The 19,820-nt window shown below is 35.7% G+C and overlaps 1 protein-coding gene across 2 annotated transcripts; it reads right to left on the reverse strand.

The window, feature by feature from the left end:
- On the reverse strand, positions 1-13,455 carry LOC117316438 (serine/threonine-protein kinase RIO3-like). 2 transcript variants are annotated; one of them, XM_033871021.1, is made up of 11 exons: positions 13,373-13,455; positions 12,970-13,119; positions 10,389-10,558; positions 8,123-8,230; positions 6,160-6,272; positions 4,876-5,019; positions 4,225-4,352; positions 3,740-3,925; positions 2,531-2,690; positions 1,530-1,700; positions 1-475 (listed from the first exon to the last, which is right to left on the reverse strand). In XM_033871021.1, the coding sequence occupies exons 2-11, from the start codon at positions 13,098-13,100 to the stop codon at positions 194-196; spliced, it is 1,593 nt and encodes a 530-aa protein (XP_033726912.1). In that variant the 5' UTR covers positions 13,101-13,119; positions 13,373-13,455; the 3' UTR covers positions 1-193. The 2 variants fall into 2 exon arrangements, with proteins under 2 accessions (XP_033726912.1, XP_033726911.1); XM_033871020.1 differs by lacking the exon at positions 13,373-13,455 and having other exon boundaries at positions 12,970-13,292.
- Positions 13,456-19,820: the final 6,365 nt, after the last annotated feature.

The raw sequence follows: 19,820 nt of genomic DNA on the forward strand, positions 1-19,820 counted from the left end.
AAAATCTTATTCATCTGAATGCTTATATTTTCATAAAATTATTTCCACATTGTTACACAATCATTATGTGAGTTTCAAGAGATTATTCTGGTTAAAAGAATAGCACTCAGCGCTCGGTCTGCACACTCTGTGTTCAGTAACATCTCTATATAGACCTTCTGAAGTGACAAGTTTTTACTTTATAAATTAATTCCTACTTCACTTCACTTTCAGCTTCTTCTTCTTCCTCACTATCTGAAAATCCTACTTCCTTAAGAGCATCTGCCCTCTCCTTTTGGGACTTGTCAAAGAAAAAGTCAAATGAAAACTGCTTCCGATTTGTTGGACAAAGAAGGTACTCTTCAGATTTTTCTGTGTCATAGCGTCGCACCTGAGCAATAAAATCGGCGCCCTCACCAGAAATGTCAAATCCAGTGACATGGTTAAACATCTCCTCAGGGGTCATCACCTGATGGACACCACCCGACCGGAAAAACTGGAAAAGGGGAAATAAAGTTACATACAGATTAATAGCACTACACTCAAAGAAAACCTTAAAAACAGGATTCATTATTTATTAACAAGCACAGATTTGACATACATACCCAAAAAAATATTTACACAGGAGATTTCTTAAATTGATTGTAACAATACAAATACCACATTAAACCATGTCAACATGTAAACTGACCCTGGTATGTGTTAAAGCTTATTGTAAAAAGTATACAACTTTGGCTGATGGTCTGAAAACCATTAGCCAATCAGAATCACTCTGAAAACCATCAGCCAATCAAAATTGCTCTAAAAACCATCAGCCAATCAAAATTACTCTGAAAACCATCAGCTAATCAGAATTACTCTGAAAACCAGCAGCCAATCAGAATTACTCTGAAAACCATCAGCCAATCAGAATTACTCTGAAAATCATTTGACAGCCAATCATAATTAATATATTATAATATATAAATCAATTTGAAATTGAAAAGTAATGCTGTTTTATTTATCTGAATTACAATGTAATGGTTGGATGTCATAATATAGACAGCGACACAATGGAGGTTTAGTCGGAGATGGTTTGGTTTGGTTTGGTTTGGTTTATTTTGTTTAACATCCTATTACCGCTAAGGTCATTTAAGGACGGCCTCCCGTGCGTGCAACATGCATGCGTGTGGCGAGTGCGTATGTGTTTTGGGAGGCTGCGGTATGTTCATGTTAAGTCTCCTTGTGATAGGCCAGAACTTTTGCCGATTTATAAAGCTACCTCGCTGAAGCATACTGCCGAAGACACCCAGCAGCACACCCCACCCGGTCACATTATACTGACAACGGGCGAACCAGTCGTCCCACTTCAAATATGCTGAGCGCTAAGCAGGAGTAGCAACTACCATTTTTAAAGACTGTGGTATGTCTCGGCCAGGGGACAGAACCCAAAGCCTTCCTCGCAGTGGCGAACGCTCAACTAAAGGCCAAAATTGAGGCATTGTCCTTAGTCTGAGAACAACAGATAAATACAGTATATGTGTGTGAACTCTTTATAGATTACAACTTACATTGGATACATTAGTACAGTCTCGGTGTAGGAACTCCATGGCTAGCGGGTGTGTGACGTCGACAGCCTGACTAACGTCAATCACCCAAACCTTGCCTTTCCACCATAGCATGTTATATTCACTGAGATCTGCATGAACCAAGCTACACTGTCGTTGCATCTTCTTCATGAACTGTGGGGAGACAAATATTATCACTGACAGACATTGTGAAATTCTAGTAATACAACTCTATAAACAAATGATTCCGTCAAACATGAAAAAAACACGAATGTATTTTCTTTGTATTCTTTAATATAGTTTTTCCTAATAACACAAAATCGGATTAAAAAACTTCTATTAGTCTGAAAAAAAACACCCAAAAACAACAAAAAACATGAATTTAATACAGATGGATAGAAGAAACTGAACATCATTGAAGACTTTCATCTTAATTTGGTTAAAATAAATTATATTTTTATTTTTAATTGTCTTTTTAATCTATATACAAATTCCTTGACACCTCGGTCCTATTACATGGCCTACACTTTCCTTTTTATATTTTTCAACAGGACAGATATTAGTAAAGGGACAAAAAGATATTATCTATGTTTACTCTTTCCGTACTTTGTGTTCTTATTAGTCTCGCCCCCAGAAGTTTAAACAAAATGCCTAGATATCTAAAATGCATATGTAGCAAGCCGCCATAATATCACCTATTACTCTAACGGAAAAATACGTAACGCAAACGAAATAAAAACGAATTTATCAACCAAAATGTTTGTTTCAAAAGTTTTTAACGCATTTTATATGTTGTTGCATTGGATAATTGAATATGTTGGTTGATGTTTTCAACAAATCAACACTTTAGTAACGTCAACTTAGCCTGTCAACTATAGTCGACAGTGGGGAAGAGGGAGCTTGAAATTATGTCGACTATAGTCGACAGTGGGGAAGAGTGAGCACATTTTTATGTCCACTAGAGTCGACGGTACTGAAAGAGTTGGGGGAATTTAAACCTATACCTCCAGAGTTTGGTCGTAAGCATCCTCCAGATCTGGGATAGTCAGGACAGCATCCTTTAGTTTAGGGGCTGGTTTCTGGTCCTCACCAATAAAGGACATCACAAGCATGTGTTTCCTCTGGACCTGTACAACAGGACACGGCAAGTCAAACTTCTTCATCCTGAAAATAAAATTAGATTTCAAAGTGAGACTGGTGGTCTTATGTCATAAAAATTTGACCCTTTTGAAAAATAAACTTACTGTATTTATCCTTAAATAAGCCCCCTCCCCTAGTGTGAAAGTTAAGTATTGTATTTATCCTCAAATAATTAAGCCCCCTCCCCTAGTGTAAAATTTAAGTACCGTATTTATCCTCAAATAATTTAGGTCCCTCCCCTAGTGTAAAAGTTAAGTACCGTATTTATCCTCAAATAATTAAGCCCCCTCCCCAAGTGTAAAACTTAAGTACCGTATTTATCCTCAAATAATTTAGGTCCCTCCCCTTGTGTAAAATTTAAGTACCGTATTTATCCTCAAATAATTAAGCTCCCTCCCCTAGTGTAAAATTTAAGTACCGTATTTTTCCTCAAATAATTAAGCTCCCTCCTCTTGTATAAAATTTAAGTACCGTATTTATCCTCAAATAATTAAGCCCCCTCCCCTAGTGTAAAAGTTAAGTACCGTATTTATCCTCAAATAACTAAGCCCTTTCCCCTAGTGTAAAAGTTAAGTACCGTATTTATCCTCAAATAATCAAGCCCCCTCCTCGAGTGTAAAATTTAAGTACCGTATTTATCCTCAAATAATTAAGCCCCCTCCCCTAGTGTAAAATTTAAGTACCGTATCTATCCTCAAATAATCAAGCCCCCTCCCCTAGTGTAAAAGTTAAGTACCGTATTTATCCTCAAATAATTAAGCCCCCTCCCCTAGTGTAAAAGTTAAGTACCGTATTTATCCTCAAATAACTAAGCCCTTTCCCCTAGTGTAAAAGTTAAGCATTGAAGTTTAGGGAGGCTTTCAATATTGATAATACTGCTTTTAGCTTTGAGTTACAATTTAAAAATTGATGATTTTGCAAAAAATGAAGAAGGTGGTTTATTTGGGATTAACATAGTAATACTGTACACAGTACAAAATCAGCATGCCTGATGTCTGGTACAAATTTACAGCATTGTTTAATATATTAAATTATGAATTTAATTTTCGTATAAATCAGACAACATATTGTACCTGTTTAGGTTCGCCGCTTCCTTCATTGCCCACATTTTGATGATTTTTCTAGGGTTCTGTTTCTTGAAGTCGTCTCTCGAGAATCTATGGTCACCGTGGATATATTTTTCTCTATTTTTGAACTCATTAAGAGTGGTTTTAAATACCTTGATGGCCACTTCTTTGGGCATTGCTTCTCCAGCGATCCTGTAAAATGATTGATGTAAATTATCTCAACAGAATAACACAACCAATCGCATTCATCAATCTTTATAAACGCCAGATATCTGATAAACATGAACCATCACATTTATCAATCTTTATAAACGCCAGAACTGTGATCAACACAAAAAGTCACATTCATCATTCTTTATAAACGCCTGATCTCTAATAAACACAACCATTTATGCCCACTTTTTAAATTTATGAGATATAAAGCCAACAGTTTTGTGAAAATGTTATACCCGACAAATCTGGGTGTGAAATGTTTTGTTTATTTAACTTACTCTCCACCAAAGGCGTGAAAAACGACAGATTCTTTTCCGGTACTGATGCTGCCACTAACAGAGTCTAAGACAAGATTGTTCACCATTTTATACAACAACAGACGTGTCCGAGGATCCATTGCTTGTTCCTGTAATGTAAACATTTCCATTTTTTTAATTACTAAGAAGAAAGATGTTAAAGCATGTTTTAGAATTGGTCTATTAGTAAGTAGTCAGTACAAGATTTTTACATTTTTGTTTTTGTTTTTGTTGAGAATAAGCGATTGGCCTCAAAAGGCTTAACGCATTTTAAGGAATATGAAACATATAGCATTAGTAGGTTATAATTAAATAATCAAAGTACTGAAAGTACTGAGGGAGGCATTAGTCAGATAATATATTATAATCAAATAAAAAACAACTTTTTCTCACCTACTTCTCATTTGAGTGATTCTGTGTTTGCTAGGGATGGGATAATTCTATTAATCTCACATTGAGTAGCGAAAGACAGCCGACATGCTCTGACACTAATCACGATAGTGTGTACATGTACTGTTAAATATCTCCTTATGATATTGACTGACCATACAGACTGGAGACTGACCACACAGACTGGTGACTGACCACACAGACTGGAGACTCACCACACAGACAGTCTTGCATCATACTTACCGCAGTCGAATGTTCTTTTTTCTCGTGAAGCTTTTGACTTCTCTTGTTTTCTGAGATTGAGTGGAGTTTAAGTTTATTGTAAACATGATTGGGTAATTTCATATCCATACCCTCACCATCTCCAACTTCAAACTCTGGTGGAAACTACAACCAAATACAAATATTAGTCTATACAGTCACATTCTGAAAATTTAGACCCAATGATAAACTACATCACACATATATAATGTAATATACTGGCAAATCTTTATCCTGCATCTACATCACGATGAAATTGTTTCAATATCACAACAATATCATATTCATCTTGCAACTAAGCCATATCTATTAATTATATTAAAATTCCATAAATATTAAAGCTACCAATTATTAAAACTCCCATTCATATCTATTAAAACTCCCATCCATATCTATCAAAACTCCCATCCATATCTATTAAAACTCCTATTCATATCTATTAAAACTCCCATCCATATCTATTAAAACTCCTATCCATATCTATTAAAACTCCCATCCATATCTATTAAAACTCCCATCCATAGCTATTAAAACTCCCATCCATATATCTACTAAAACTCCCATCCATATCTATCAAAACTCCCATCCATATCTATTAAAACTCCTATTCATATCTATTAAAACTCCCATCCATATCTATCAAAACTCCCATCCATATCTATTAAAACTCCTATTCATATCTATTAAAACTCCCATCCTTATCTATTAAAACTCCTATTCATATCTATTAAAACTCCCATCCATATCTATTAAAACTCTCATCCATATCTATTAAAACTCCCATCCATATCTATCAAAACTCCCATCCATATCTATTAAAACTCCCATCCATATATATTAATACTCTCATCCATATCTATTAAAACTCCCATCCATATCTATCAAAACTCCCATCCATAGCTATTAAAACTCCCATCCTTATCTATTAAAACTCCCATCCATATCTATCAAAACTCCCATCCATATCTATTGCCTCTCAGCAAATAAAATGATTTCATTGTTCTGTAATAAGACCCCCCCCCCCCCCCCCCCCTCAGAATAAAAAAATGATGGACTCAGTTTTGAACAAACTCCATTTTAAACAGGCCTAATGTGAATTTCTAATGAAATCTGTGAAGAAATTTCAATTTTTGACAAAACATGAGAAAGTGTCAAAACATGAGAAAGTGTAAGTTATTATGAATGAAATCTAAATGTGCCCGGGATGGTTGTTGAACATAATTATATACCCCATTTAATCTGAAAATGAGCCCCCTGTTTATCTACCTCCATCATTCTCGATGCGTTCCTCCGTCCACACACGGAGGAGTCGTGTTTCGTGATCATCTCCTTGCCTTTGCCTGACGTCCCCTGGCTGTTAAATTTTGGTGGTTTCTTGTCTACAAGATATAATACCAGTGGTTAGTTTAGGCTCAACAATGACATCATTTCAATACTGGAAATAGTGACAATGTGATTTATCCGAAAATCACAGAAAAATATACATTGTAGCATTCAACTTGAGATAAAGTTCCAACAAGAGGCCCATGGGGCCTGTATCGCTCATCCGGTTGGATTTGACCAAATGTCAAAATAATGTTCATGTTCAATTCGTTTTATTTGCCAATCTCAAACCATGCCATAGATGGTTAAAGTGTGGGGATCACAACTGCTTTAAAGAAATATCAAAGTCCAGACTCTCTAAGGGACTGAAAGACCTCAAGGATTGTTTTTACAACATGCATTCATAACTTTATGACTGGTACCGATTTAAAGGAATTACCTTTATTACCCCTATGGGGCCCCACCCCTTTGGCCCAATGGGGGTCAAAATCATCATTAATGCAAAATCTGTTTCGCTTTCCCCAAGGATGTTTCTGACCAAAGTTGGTTCAAATCCATTCATATCTTTATGACAAGTAGCGATTTTAAGGAATTACCTCTATTTTCCCTATTGGGGCCCTGCCCCTTTGGCCCCTCGGGGTCAGAGTCACCATTTATGCAAAATCTGTTCCCATTCCCGCAAGGATGTTTCTAACCAAATTGGGCTCAAATCCATTCATATCTTTATAACTAGTAGCGTCTTAAAGGAATTACCTCTATTTTCCCTATTGGGGCCCTGCCCCTTTGGACCCTCGGGGTCAGAGTCACCATTTATGCAAAATCTGTTCCCATTCCCGCAAGGATGTTTCTAACCTTATAACTAGTAGTGTTTTAAAGGAATTACCTCTATTTCCCCTATTGGGCCCCGCCCCTTTGGCACCTCTGGGGTCAGGTCACCATTTATGCAAAATCTGTTCCCCTTCCCCCAAGGATGTTTCTGATCAAATTAGGGTCAAATACATTCATAACTTTATGACTAGTAGCAATTTAAAGGCATTACCTCTATTTTCCCTATTGATCGCTGCCGCTTTGGCCCCTTAGGAGTCAGAATCAACATTTATGCAAAATCTGTTCCCCATCCCCCAAGGCTGTTTCTGACCAAATTGGGTTCAAATCCATTCATAACTATATGACAAGTAGGAATTTAAAAGAATTGCTTCAATTTCCCTTATTGGGCCCTGCCCCTTGGGCCCCTTGGGGGTCAGAGTCACCATTTATGCAAAATCTTATCCCCTTCTGCCAAGGATGTTTCTGACTAAATTTGGTCAGTATCTAATAAGAACTTTTTGACTAGTAGCGATTTGAAGCAAATGTCGACGGACGGACAAGGTGCCATGACATAACTATGATAAGCTCACCGGACCTTCGGTCCAGGTGAGCTAATAACTGGTGCTGATCTGTCAATCAATCCCTAGTGGGTATTCCGTTGATTGACGTCAATCAATCCCTAGTGGGTATTCCGTTGATTGACGTCAATCAATCCCTAGTGGGTATTCCGTTGATTGACGTCAATCAATCCCTAGTGGGTATTCCGTTGATTGACGTCGATCAATCCCTAGTGGGTATATTCCATTGATAGATTCTATGTTGTTATAAGCTATATCAATCATAAACTTGAATGGTCATTTTCAGGTAATATTACAGAGAGGCTACAGAATGGACCTAATTGACATCCTTTCTTCACTTATCTTCCTGCAAATAATCAAGCTCTGAAATATTTGCGGATGTGATATTCAAATTTAAACGACCGGTCAGAGCTAGAAACTGGTTAATAATGGAAAATCAAATTAAGAATGTTTAGCTATCTTTCTTCTGTTGATGCTTTGGATTTGCTACACACTGTGGTTTACGAGTTAATATATCTTACCCCATTTCATTTCTCCTTCGTAATCTTCATCAAGTGTGGGGACAACTTCGTCTTCTTCGTCTCGGTAAGCTGGGTGCAATGTTCGGTAGTTCTCGAAGGATATGGACACTGGCAAAGAGATAATACAACACTGTAGTTTATACTGCTGGTGTCTAGTATGCAGCACATGTATGCATTCAATTTACGGAACAAATCTAAACACACGAAATCCCAGAGAGATCTTTGCACCCACCACTTGATGTCATTGGTTCAATGTAAATTTGAGCTTTTCTACACCTCTTGCGTATCTTTCTCCTAATCCCTCTTAATAATAATAAGATTTTGATCCATCAACATGTGGAATTCACGAAACACTACTTTTTTAGTATGATTTTTCCTTAAATAGAAGTTATTTTCAGGTTCATTTTATCTCCAGGCAATAAAAACCTACAAATAAAATTTCCATAATTTTAACGATTCACAGATATATAGCAGTAAATTTCAAATGACAAAATTAGAACTGACTCCCTGTTAATATAAGGTCAGTCTGAGAATTAATACAAATATATAAACCTGCACCATTATATATTATTAGGGACCAAGAGGAAATTAATAAATTACGAAATGACAAAGATGAAATTTTCCCAGACAGTCGCAAAATTGATCATGCTTAACTAGGGGCCGTGGGGAGTCGACATAATTACGTGAAACTTGAGAAAGAAATTCCTGGTACTTCTCAGGAAATAGCAGTAGCTAGGGTTTTTTTTAGACGGAGGATGGACGACATTTAATTTGACAATGTTATGATCGTGGCCTAATGGCAGCTGCATGGCCACAGTTGGTAAAATGTCATGCAAGTAGTCGGTTATTTTAGCCGGGATATTTTCGCTATTCCTTGGGCCATTGATCACATGGTCACAAAAGTTTTATCCAGGAAATAACAAGACACAGGGTTATATATGCATGTATGAAAATAAAATCCAATCTATTAAGACTATCATCATATCATGGCGGCATTAGCTGACCCGGCGGCCTCCAATCATCCAATGTTATTTCGACAATTATAATTGTTCAGAACAGATTATAGACTTGGTATATACGCATACATGTACATTCTTAAATTTTACAACAATCACACCAAAACATCGCACATAGATCTAAATTTCTTACCGGTCGTAATATATCAATAATCACCTGTTAAACTCTTTGTAATTTAACATCAGTAGTGATATTTCCATAAAATAGATTTCTTAAAGCTTCCTATAGTCAGATCATGACAATTCTAGTTTGTTTAAATTTTACTCTTTTTCATTCTAAATGAAAATCATGGAACTTTTGACCCATGAAAACAACCGGCTATAAAGAATGAGTGTTATTATGTAGGGGGATTTTTCTGACCATTTTCAATGGTAAAGGGGAATTCCTTCGTTCAAACATCAGAAACATGCACAATTTCTATTGATGAAATCTATGTCCGAACGATGACTATATTAGTGCTTGTGTCTACAAGTAATGAAATTAATGCCGAAATGTACAGGAAAAAGGTGTATCATATACAAATACTGTACTTCACATGAATTATCACTTTTGAACACCATTTTGACACTCAGTCAAAGATTTATTTCCTTGAAAAAAGGTAGGGGCGCCCTTACTAGGGCAGGCGCCATTATTACATGTATGACTTAATGCGATAATTAGTGATACTTTGGGTTGAACTAAGAATTTTCAGGACTTAATACTCAAAGAACTTTGGTTTATCTTGAGAGTAAAACTGCATTATTAATGTAAAGATTATAACTTTTACTACTTGGGAAAAAATACAAGTTTCCAATAAGTTTAATTTTGATGGCCTAAACTTAATTCAAACAAAGGAATGCCCCTATAAGTTTCCATTAAGTTTAATTTTGATGGCCTAAACTTAATTCAAACAAAGGAATGCCCCTATAAGTTTCCAATAAGTTTAATTTTGATGGCCTAAACTTAATACAAACAAAGGAATGCCCCTATAACCAATTACTGCATAATGGTCTTTTTGTTTTTGTTTAACGTCCTATTAACAGCCAGGGTCATTTAAGGACGAGCCAGGTTTTGGAGGTGGAGGAAAGCCGGAGTACCCAGAGAAAAACCACCGACCTACAGTCAGTACCTGGCAACTGCCCCACATAGGTTTCAAACTCGTAACCCAGAGGTGGAAGGCCAGTGATAAAGTGTCGGGACACCTTAACCACTCAGCCACCACGGCATAACTGCATAATTAGATCTAAGTGACATGTCAATCATACTCTACCTTTGCTATCTCTGTTGTACTGCTTTTCTCTCACTCGGACCTCCTGGTCGTGTTCTTTATCAAACTCCATTTGTAGAAGCTGGGCCAACATGTGATCATCTTTTGTGTCTTCTGAGCCAATTCCTGCCGTCAGTGAGGCCAAGTTTAACCCTGGGTCTGCCTCTGCTCTGCTGTAATCACATTTAATATTAATTATAAATCTATTATTGCAGTGGGGGGGGGGGGGGGGATTAATTTTGCGATTTCGACATGTAAATTATACGAGTTGGGGTAATTTTTGCGATCGATCCACATTTGTTTGTAGTTCGAGATTACGCAAATTGATATCAAAATAATACGAATGGGGGAAATTTTTGCGACCAAAAGGACTCGTGTAATTAGCGTAAATTTCTCCCCTCGCGTAAATTTCCACGTTTACAGTAAAAGATGAAATATATATGACTGCAAATAACTAAGAAAAGACAATGATGATGTCATGGCCTTTTTATGGGTCATATCAGGTATTCTTGCTAAGAATAATCTCTTTTAAAATCAAATGCACTTTGAACATTTATTTATCATTGTTAACAAATTCAACAAATAACCAGAGACTGATACATCACCTAAACTCTGTGTAGATCTAAGTTTGAATTTATTAATATGCTGTTAGGAGAACGAATGTTGCTTTGGATGCTGGAGGAAACCCATGGGGCCATGGGAAAAAAAATCAACATGTCTGTCACCAGTTTCAAAACTAGAACTGTCGTCCAGAGGGCCAACTCATACCCCCCGCCCCTCCACCGCCCCTCTGGTGAAGATTTTCCAACAAAAGCCTGTTTTTAGTGATGGGTTACCACAGCAACCTAAATTTGTGGGGAAAAAACCTGCATGCATGTATGTACACATTATGAGTCCTTAACATTCCTGTGTATTTCAAATAAAATCGGTTGATAGCTATGTAGGAGTTGTCCGAGTTGTCTTGACAAAGTTTTTCACAAGATTATGGGTATTGAAACCTGGTAACCATGGAAACCAAAAATTCTGTAGAGAAATATCATGCATGCACATTTACACATGGTCCCTATCACTCCTGTGTAGTTTGACTTGAAGCAGTTCACAGGTTTATGAGGAGTTGAATGGACAAAATTCCCCCTCACCCAAAAAAAGAAGTATAGTGACCTGGTTACCATGGTAACCACAAAATTACAACATGATATAGATTATGCACATCTACAATGTATAAGGGTTATTGCCATAAATTAAAGTTTCGTTGAAATTCCCTAAGTAGTTTAGGAGGAGTAGCCGGTAGATTGTTGTGTCTACAGACGGACAGATGGACGGACAACCTGATTCCAGTATACCCCCCTAACTTCGTTGCGGGGAGTATAAAAATTAATCCAACAGATACCCCTGATGGCTGACGCCAGTGCATCTTGAAGCTATGGGGAGAGTGGTCTGAACCTTGTACTCGACTGGACATGCCCTAATCACTACTACCAAGCTATAGGACACCCCATGGAAACTCTCGATCACTACAGCATGCTATGAGAGTCGTCTCTACACAGCAGGGCTTAAAAATTTAAGTGGATATTTTTACTAGGTGGCCTATTTGACTACCAAGTCATGAAATCTAGGCATCAATTAGAAAAGTAAGTCGCCAAAGTACCCAATTCACAAGTTGTCTTAACTCTAAAAGAAAATATTTTAATTCTTTAGTTCAGTTTAACATATCTCTGTAACTTTTTCAATTGTTAACATCATTTTAGCGTCGACAGCTCATACCTTTGAAAGATTAACCAAATCCCAAATTTGGACAATTTCTTAGTGGCCACACCTTTTAGGTCAATAACTGGTCAATTTAAGGCGCCATGGCCACTAAAATAGGCGCCACTTTGAGCCCTGCACAGGAAGTGTTTTCTCTACCCAGGAAGTTTCTTTCTATCCAGAAAATGTTTTCTCTACCCAGGAAATGTTTATCTTAACTCTGGTAACTTACATAATGTAGTCTTTTATAGTATATTTTACTATCTACAATATATTTTGGTCTCTGGCCCAAAAATATGGTCAGTTGTTAAGATAGATATTGATACTACCCTCTGTTCAATGTTGGATAATATGAATCTTTCAGTCTTTTATATATTTGTGTTTTGAATTGTTTAACATCCTATCAACAACCAGGACCCAGTTGTACATCAGGTATTAGCTAAATCACTTGATTAATGAAAATTTCATTTCTCCTTTACTAATTCCAAACCTGTGTGTATTCCTAAACTAGGTAGGTAGAAAGAGACTGAAAAGTGCCATAGTTTAGTAAAATTTTGTCAAGTTAGCTCTACCAGAAATCTACTCATCCAGATTTTGAAATTGCTGTTAAACGGCGATTAGCCCGAGTTTCCCCTGGCCCTAACACCATGTCTGTTACAGTAGGGCCTGAGGAAACCGGGCTAAACTGTGACCATCACCTTTTGAGCAACTGGGCCCAGATCTATGTAATTCACTGATTTAAGTACAGATTTTCATATAAGCAAATAACTGTATATCAATATACAAGATCGTTACGAGAATTTTTATTTAGAGTTGTGTTTTAGCAACTGTAATCTACCTGATTAACTCCCATTCTTTCATCTCGTCCTTTTCTTGTAGGTCAGCTGCCAGCTGTTCGCTCATAACATCTTGGAGTGAACAAGGTTCCACGGGGGCTGAGTTTGAGACTTTACCCCAAGGAGACGACATGGCTGGATTCAACTCTCGCCTGTTATAATTATTAAAAATATCAAGTCCTTCCATTAAACAACAGTCCAGACTGTGAACGATATGAATATCAACGTGAATAATATTTTACGTCAGTTCAGACCCGTCAGGGTGAACGCTCGATAACTTTTTGCCTTTTACTCGTGAAATATTCTAATATGCTGTTTATTGTAACATACCGGTTTATATATCACACCGAAGTCTATAAATACTTTCTGATTCCGTTATTTCACCACCTTATAATTATTACCAACCTTTCTCGGGGTTGTGCAATGCCAATGGCTTCTTGTTTACGTCCGATAAACCAAACGTTATCTTTCGGCAGCTGGTATAAACACTATTGAGTGAAGAGGAGAAATCATTAATGTTACCAGCCTCATTCTGAGTCCAAGAATGCGGCGGCAAATTTGAAAACCGGTAGAATACAGTACACTAGAATCACATATATGTTATACAATACATGTATTTACATTATTTCCATATCTTCTCAATTTCATAATAGATAAAAATGATGAGTAATTAATGAATAGTAACACAAATATTTTTTTTTTTTTTTTGAATTTTTTTATTTTTCAAGATTTTTTTCATAAATACAAAACATTTGAAACATATATGCACACACATTCTCACTCTTACACCCACAGTAGCTATACTCATGATTCATCATCATCATCATCATCATCATCATACATAATCAAACATCATCATCATCATATCAGAATCATCATCTTTATCATCATCTTACTCCTCATCATCATCGGTTCATCATCACCACCATCATCACCATCATGATCATCATCATACATAATCAAACATCATCATCATCATATCAGCATCATCATCTTCATCCATTCATCATCATCATCATCATCATCATCAAAAGAATCACACTTAATCATCATCATCATCTATCATGATATCATTATCCATACATAAATTATTATCATTTTTTTCATCAAAATAAAACATCATCATCCTTATCATCACACAAAAAACATCATCTTCATCACGATTATTTTAAGCTTGAACCACAAGCCTCACATCTACTTACATCATTTACATATTAATTAACATACATACATAACCTAACCTAAATTTATACAGAGTGAGAAGGAAGCAGACAGACATACCATCACACAGACAAGACAGATAGACACAGACAGACGCACCATTACACAGACATACACACACACACACTTCGACACCGACAGACACACACATAGACTCACCATCACACAAGACAAAACAGACACACGCACAGACAGACGCATAACCGGACACACCATCACACATAGAACGCACACACACAAAGACAGACAAAAATAAACATGACTGAAGCATGGGAGAAAATTTCTTTAAATGGTAAAAATAAAAAGTAATGGAAAGGAGCTAGAACAGGCGATGTCAGTCTTTGGGGACCTAAAGCTATATATGCAAAGAGGAACTATCTTTTTCAGATGACTATAAATCTAGAACAGGTTTCCATTTCTTCCAATTGAGTTCAAATTGCCTTTTAATTTTCTCACTTTTACTGTAATTAAAGTATTGTTGAATAGAAAAATGATCTTTGATGACATTAATAAGCGCATTAAGATTTAAAGAGTTGCTGAGACATCTAGTTTTATAAATATAATGCTTGATAAGAATTAAAATTTCGTTATCAACATTACTGCAGTACTGTGATACTATACCAAACAGGAAGGATTCTTTATTGTAAGCAAACGGAATTAAAAGTATATCAAGTAGTGCTTCAAATCTCTGTAATAGTGACTGAACCTCTTGGCATTCCCATAAGCAATGCACTATTGTTTCACGCTCCATACAACATAAGTTACATAAAATACTAGGACTTAAGTTTATTTTAAAAAGGAACGTGTTTGTTACCAAAATATGGTGTATAATTCTCACTTGGAACCACTGTAATTTAGAACTTTTGGTAACTATAAAAGGAAGTTTGAATATTTTGGCCCATTTATTTTGATCAATAATGAATTCTTGGTTCCATTTTCTTGTTCCAGTAGGTATGGATATTGGCGCAATAAGGCATTTGTAAAAATCTTTTGAACCCTTTTCACTCTTAAAAAATATGTCAAATAGAAAAGGTATAAAAGGCTGTTGAGGTCTTTGAATCAGGTAATCAAATTTTTTCAAAAAGCGCTTGATAGCTGAAACTAGTCCATGGTATTGGAGAAAATTTGTGTTTATAGTTCGAAAATTATGTCTGAACTCTTCAAAAGAAAGAAAAGCTAAATCATCTGAATCTTTAATTAAATCATTTATTGTTAATATGCCCACATCAAACCAGTTTTGATAAAAAACATACTTGTTGTTTACCTTGATATCATTATTATACCAGATGGGTGATTTTAAAATTGAGTCTGGTTTTGGAAGCCTAATAGAATCTGAATTATTAAGCCTATTTAATGATTTAAACACATCCCTCCAAAAAAAGTTTTTACAATTGGATCTACACAAATCAATATATTCCTTTCCACAGTTACATAGTTTTCTAAAATTAACATATGTATTTAAAATTAATTTCCACTTACCAGATGAGTGAAATAATCTTCTTACCCAACCTAACTTTAGAGAGTCAATAAAAGAATGAACATCAATCATCTTTAAACCCCCATCAATATAGTCTTGAATAACAACATCTTTTTTTATTTTATGACATTTACTATTCCATAAAAAATCCAGAATCAGAGAATTTAACTGGGCAATCATCTTTTCTGAAGGGTTTGGCAAAGTAATGAACAAATAGTTAAGTTGTGAAATCAACAGAGATTTAATAATATTAATCTTACCTAATGGTGTCAAATTCCTTCTTTTCCATAAGTTAATAACAGATTTAAGTTTTACAATTTTTTTGTCAAAATTCATTTTAGGAATTTTATCCAGATCAACAGAAAATTCTATCCCTAAGAAAGTGAAATTGTGTTGTCCCCACAACAGATTTACTTCAGGCAAAAAAGTTTCTTCACTATATTTCCTACTTCCTATCCATATCACCTGAGATTTATTAGAATTAATTCTTAGACCAGATATCTTAGCATAAGTAGTTAGTTCAAAAATAGATTCTCTCAGCGACTCTTTAGATCCATCCAATATCAAACCTGTATCATCTGCATACTGTACATTTAGAATAGGAGAATTTTCAATATTAATTCCCTTTATGAGATTATTATTTTTAATTTTTGCAGCTAAAACTTCGGCACAGAGAATAAAAATGTATGGTGCAATTGGATCGCCTTGTCGACATCCACGTTGAATCTTAATATGTTTTGATATGTTTCCACCTTGATTTATAGATGCACTTGCATTATTATGAAGAGTATTTATCCATTTCCTTATATCTTTCCCAAAGTTAAAATAGCCTAGAACCTTATCTATGAACGCCCATGAAACCGAATCAAAAGCTTTTTCGAAATCTACCATCAATAACATTCCTGGTATGTTGTGTTCCTCTGCATACTGCATTACATCATAGACCGTACGAATATTTTCCCCTATATATCTACCTGATAAAAACCCTGTCTGATCCTCATTAATAATTTTACCCAAAACTGCTCTTATACGATGTGAGATTACCCCAGAAGCTATTTTATAAGTTATATTTAACAGTGTGATGGGTCTCCAATTTTTTAAAAAATGTCGAGGTTTATCTCCCTTGGGAATACAAGTAATTATACCATGTCTTTGAGTTACTGAACATTGACTGACTGAAAACCCATAATTTAATGATCGAACAACAAAATGACCTAAATACTTCCAAAATACTTTAAAAAACTCAGATGTGAAACCATCAGACCCTGGACTTTTATTATTTTTCATCTCTTTTAGTGTTTTCCCAGCTTCATCAAATGTTATAATACCCTCTAGACTGTCAGAATCATGATTACTTAACCTTGACATGTTACAATTTTGGAGATGTGCTTCTAAATCTATATTTTCCACTTCCCTATATCTATATAAATTTTCATAAAATGACTGTACCTCTGAACACAAATATTGTTGAAATATCACAGTTGACATAAGTATCATGTTATATATTGCACGGACGAGTTCTAGAGTCGGACGTTTTAAGCACGTCATACCGTCCTCATCCCGTCTACCCCATTATATTTACCATTGTATGGTACTGCCACTATATAACCCTACCAATTCAGTTGCGAGTTCACCAGCTTATGAACTGCCAACTGAAATTTGAATTTGAAAATTTCAAAAACAAAGCGCACGACAAATAAAAAAATCGCACATGGTAAATATAAGCATTGAACGGCTTTCAGTTGGCATTCATAGTCAATATGAATGCCAACTGAAAGCCGTTCAATGCTTAAATAAAGCCTCCACTTCCCAGAGTTGTCTCTCTTTGAAAGCTCTTTGAAAACGTTTCTGACCTTTGCAGTGTTTGACCTCGGTAAAGCAGAAAAGCGCCAAAATACAAGGAGTTCAAAGATAAACTTTTGTGATGTCAAACTGATATGAGCAGACAATACTTTGAATTATTACGGCTTACAGCTGAGAGCTTCATTTCAACTGTAAGATTCATGCATAATACATTCAAATTTATCTTTATCTTATAAAAAAAAACATTATTTTTCATTTGAAATTTAGCTTCGAAGTCGGCCATATGATTTAATCTTAAGTCGGACACCAAAAACATACAAAAAGATCATAACTCGGACAGTATCCAACTCTATATCTTTTTGTATTAATCTAAAATACCTAAATAAGTTTTCAAGTTTTATTATAAAACATTACGTTTTTTATTATTAATATTTTCATATATCTTTGTATGTTAACAGTTATTTTCAATCATTTTATGTTTCTATACGATCCGCTCGATCATGGTAATCTCTCTTGGTACAGTCAAATGAAGTCGTAAATCTCTCCTATGCGGTCAATCTGTGGTCCATTTGATCGAACTATAATTATCATAAAATAAGTGATCACCTGTGTTTGGTTTGTTTGGTTTGTTTTTGTTTAACGTCCTATTAACAGCCAGAGTCATTTAAGGACGTGCCAGGTTTTGGAGGTGGAGGAAAGCTGGAGTACCCGGAGAAAAACCACTGCCTCACGTAGGTTTCGAACTCGCAACCCAGAGGTGGAGGGCTAGTGTTAAAGTGCCGGTACACCTTATTAACCACTCGGCAACCGCGGTCACCTGGGTAACATGGCCAGTGGTCACAAAACGTTGGTCTGTTTTGTCAAGTAATTGGCATCAAGAATATCACAATATTTTCACATCTCAACAGAGCCATGCTTATTACAATATATTATTGAAATCCACAGGTAAGCAGGGATCACTTTGAGCAGAGATTTGGGGATTTTTACCCATGTTTTTCAAAAAAATATCATTAAAAATTCAAAATTGTACCTCTTTATACAGACAAATCTCATAGGAATTTTGCTAATCTCATAAAATCTCCCATAGGAGCCAAAGTTATCCCTGGCAGAGACCTATATACTAGGTAAGGTTTTGACACGTTAATTGACAAATTGCTTACAAAGTGATGGTCAGCTTCCAAATTGGGACAAACCCTACAGACTAACCAACAAGGTTTATCAATCAGTTTGTGATTTTCAAAACAAGTATGATCTTTTGTGGTAGCGACCCCCTGCATGACTTCTATTGTAAACTTGATCTATTTTACAACATTTGCGAAACAACATATATTTTCCCATCCCATATGAAATATCTGTATGTATTTTAAGTATTTTGAGTATTGAATGAAAATATTGTTTAAACTAACTTATTTTAATCACCCTCGTTTGCCCGGATCGAAACACACGAGATGACTTACTGTTGCACGCAGTGGACCGTTTCACGTCCAATCGGGGAATCGAACACCGACCACCTAGGTGAGAGACAAGTGTGTTAATTACCACTGTGCCACCCGATCAAGCTATTTAGGGGGCACTGTAGATAGAGACCAAAATAGATCTTCTGCTTACATTACAAAACTTCAGATTTAAAATCTTTCCTCAATACTCTTTCTTACTATACTTTTTCTTCCTCTTAGTGTCTCGGTGAGACCCCTCCTCATATAAATATATGACACTGAGGACATTAAACCCCAAAAGAAAAAGTTTTTTTTTCATTGTTATTCATTTTCTACATTATATTTATTATGTTATGCAGTAAATTTGCTTTACCTAAGATTGCCCATAAAAGCCGATGTGCAGCTTATTTCCAATGGGGTCCTCGAGTAAAAGAATTTTAATATTTTTTTTATTTATCATATTAAAATTTTGTCAAAATACTAAGTATTTATAAGGCCAAGGAACATTTTTTTTTTTTTACAAATTAAGCATGTAATACAATAATTTACTCGTCTATAATGTAATATTTTTATTAAAAACATCATATTCATGTCCACAAGTACCTGTGGTATGTATAGAGCACGAGGTCCCCACTCGGAACACCTCGGTCGATTCTCTAAGATAGAGAATCGGCCGAGGTGTTCCGAGTGACGAGGTCCCAGGGAGATGTCCATCATTGAATGGTCTTTATTGGTTTTATGTTAGACGGGTCTTTTTCTTTACTTTTCCTTCTTTTCATCTTCCTCTCAATCATTTGATAGCAAGGGGTCTTATATGTTTATGAAATGAAGATCTAAGAAGAACTTTCTGAGAAGTAGGCATACCAAATTTCCACTATTAAATCAAAGGTTGCAGCATGTAAGCCTATGTTTGTTT

Source organism: Pecten maximus, chromosome 18 (assembly GCF_902652985.1).
Source record: "Pecten maximus chromosome 18, xPecMax1.1, whole genome shotgun sequence".
Taxonomy (NCBI): Eukaryota; Metazoa; Mollusca; class Bivalvia; order Pectinida; family Pectinidae; genus Pecten; species Pecten maximus.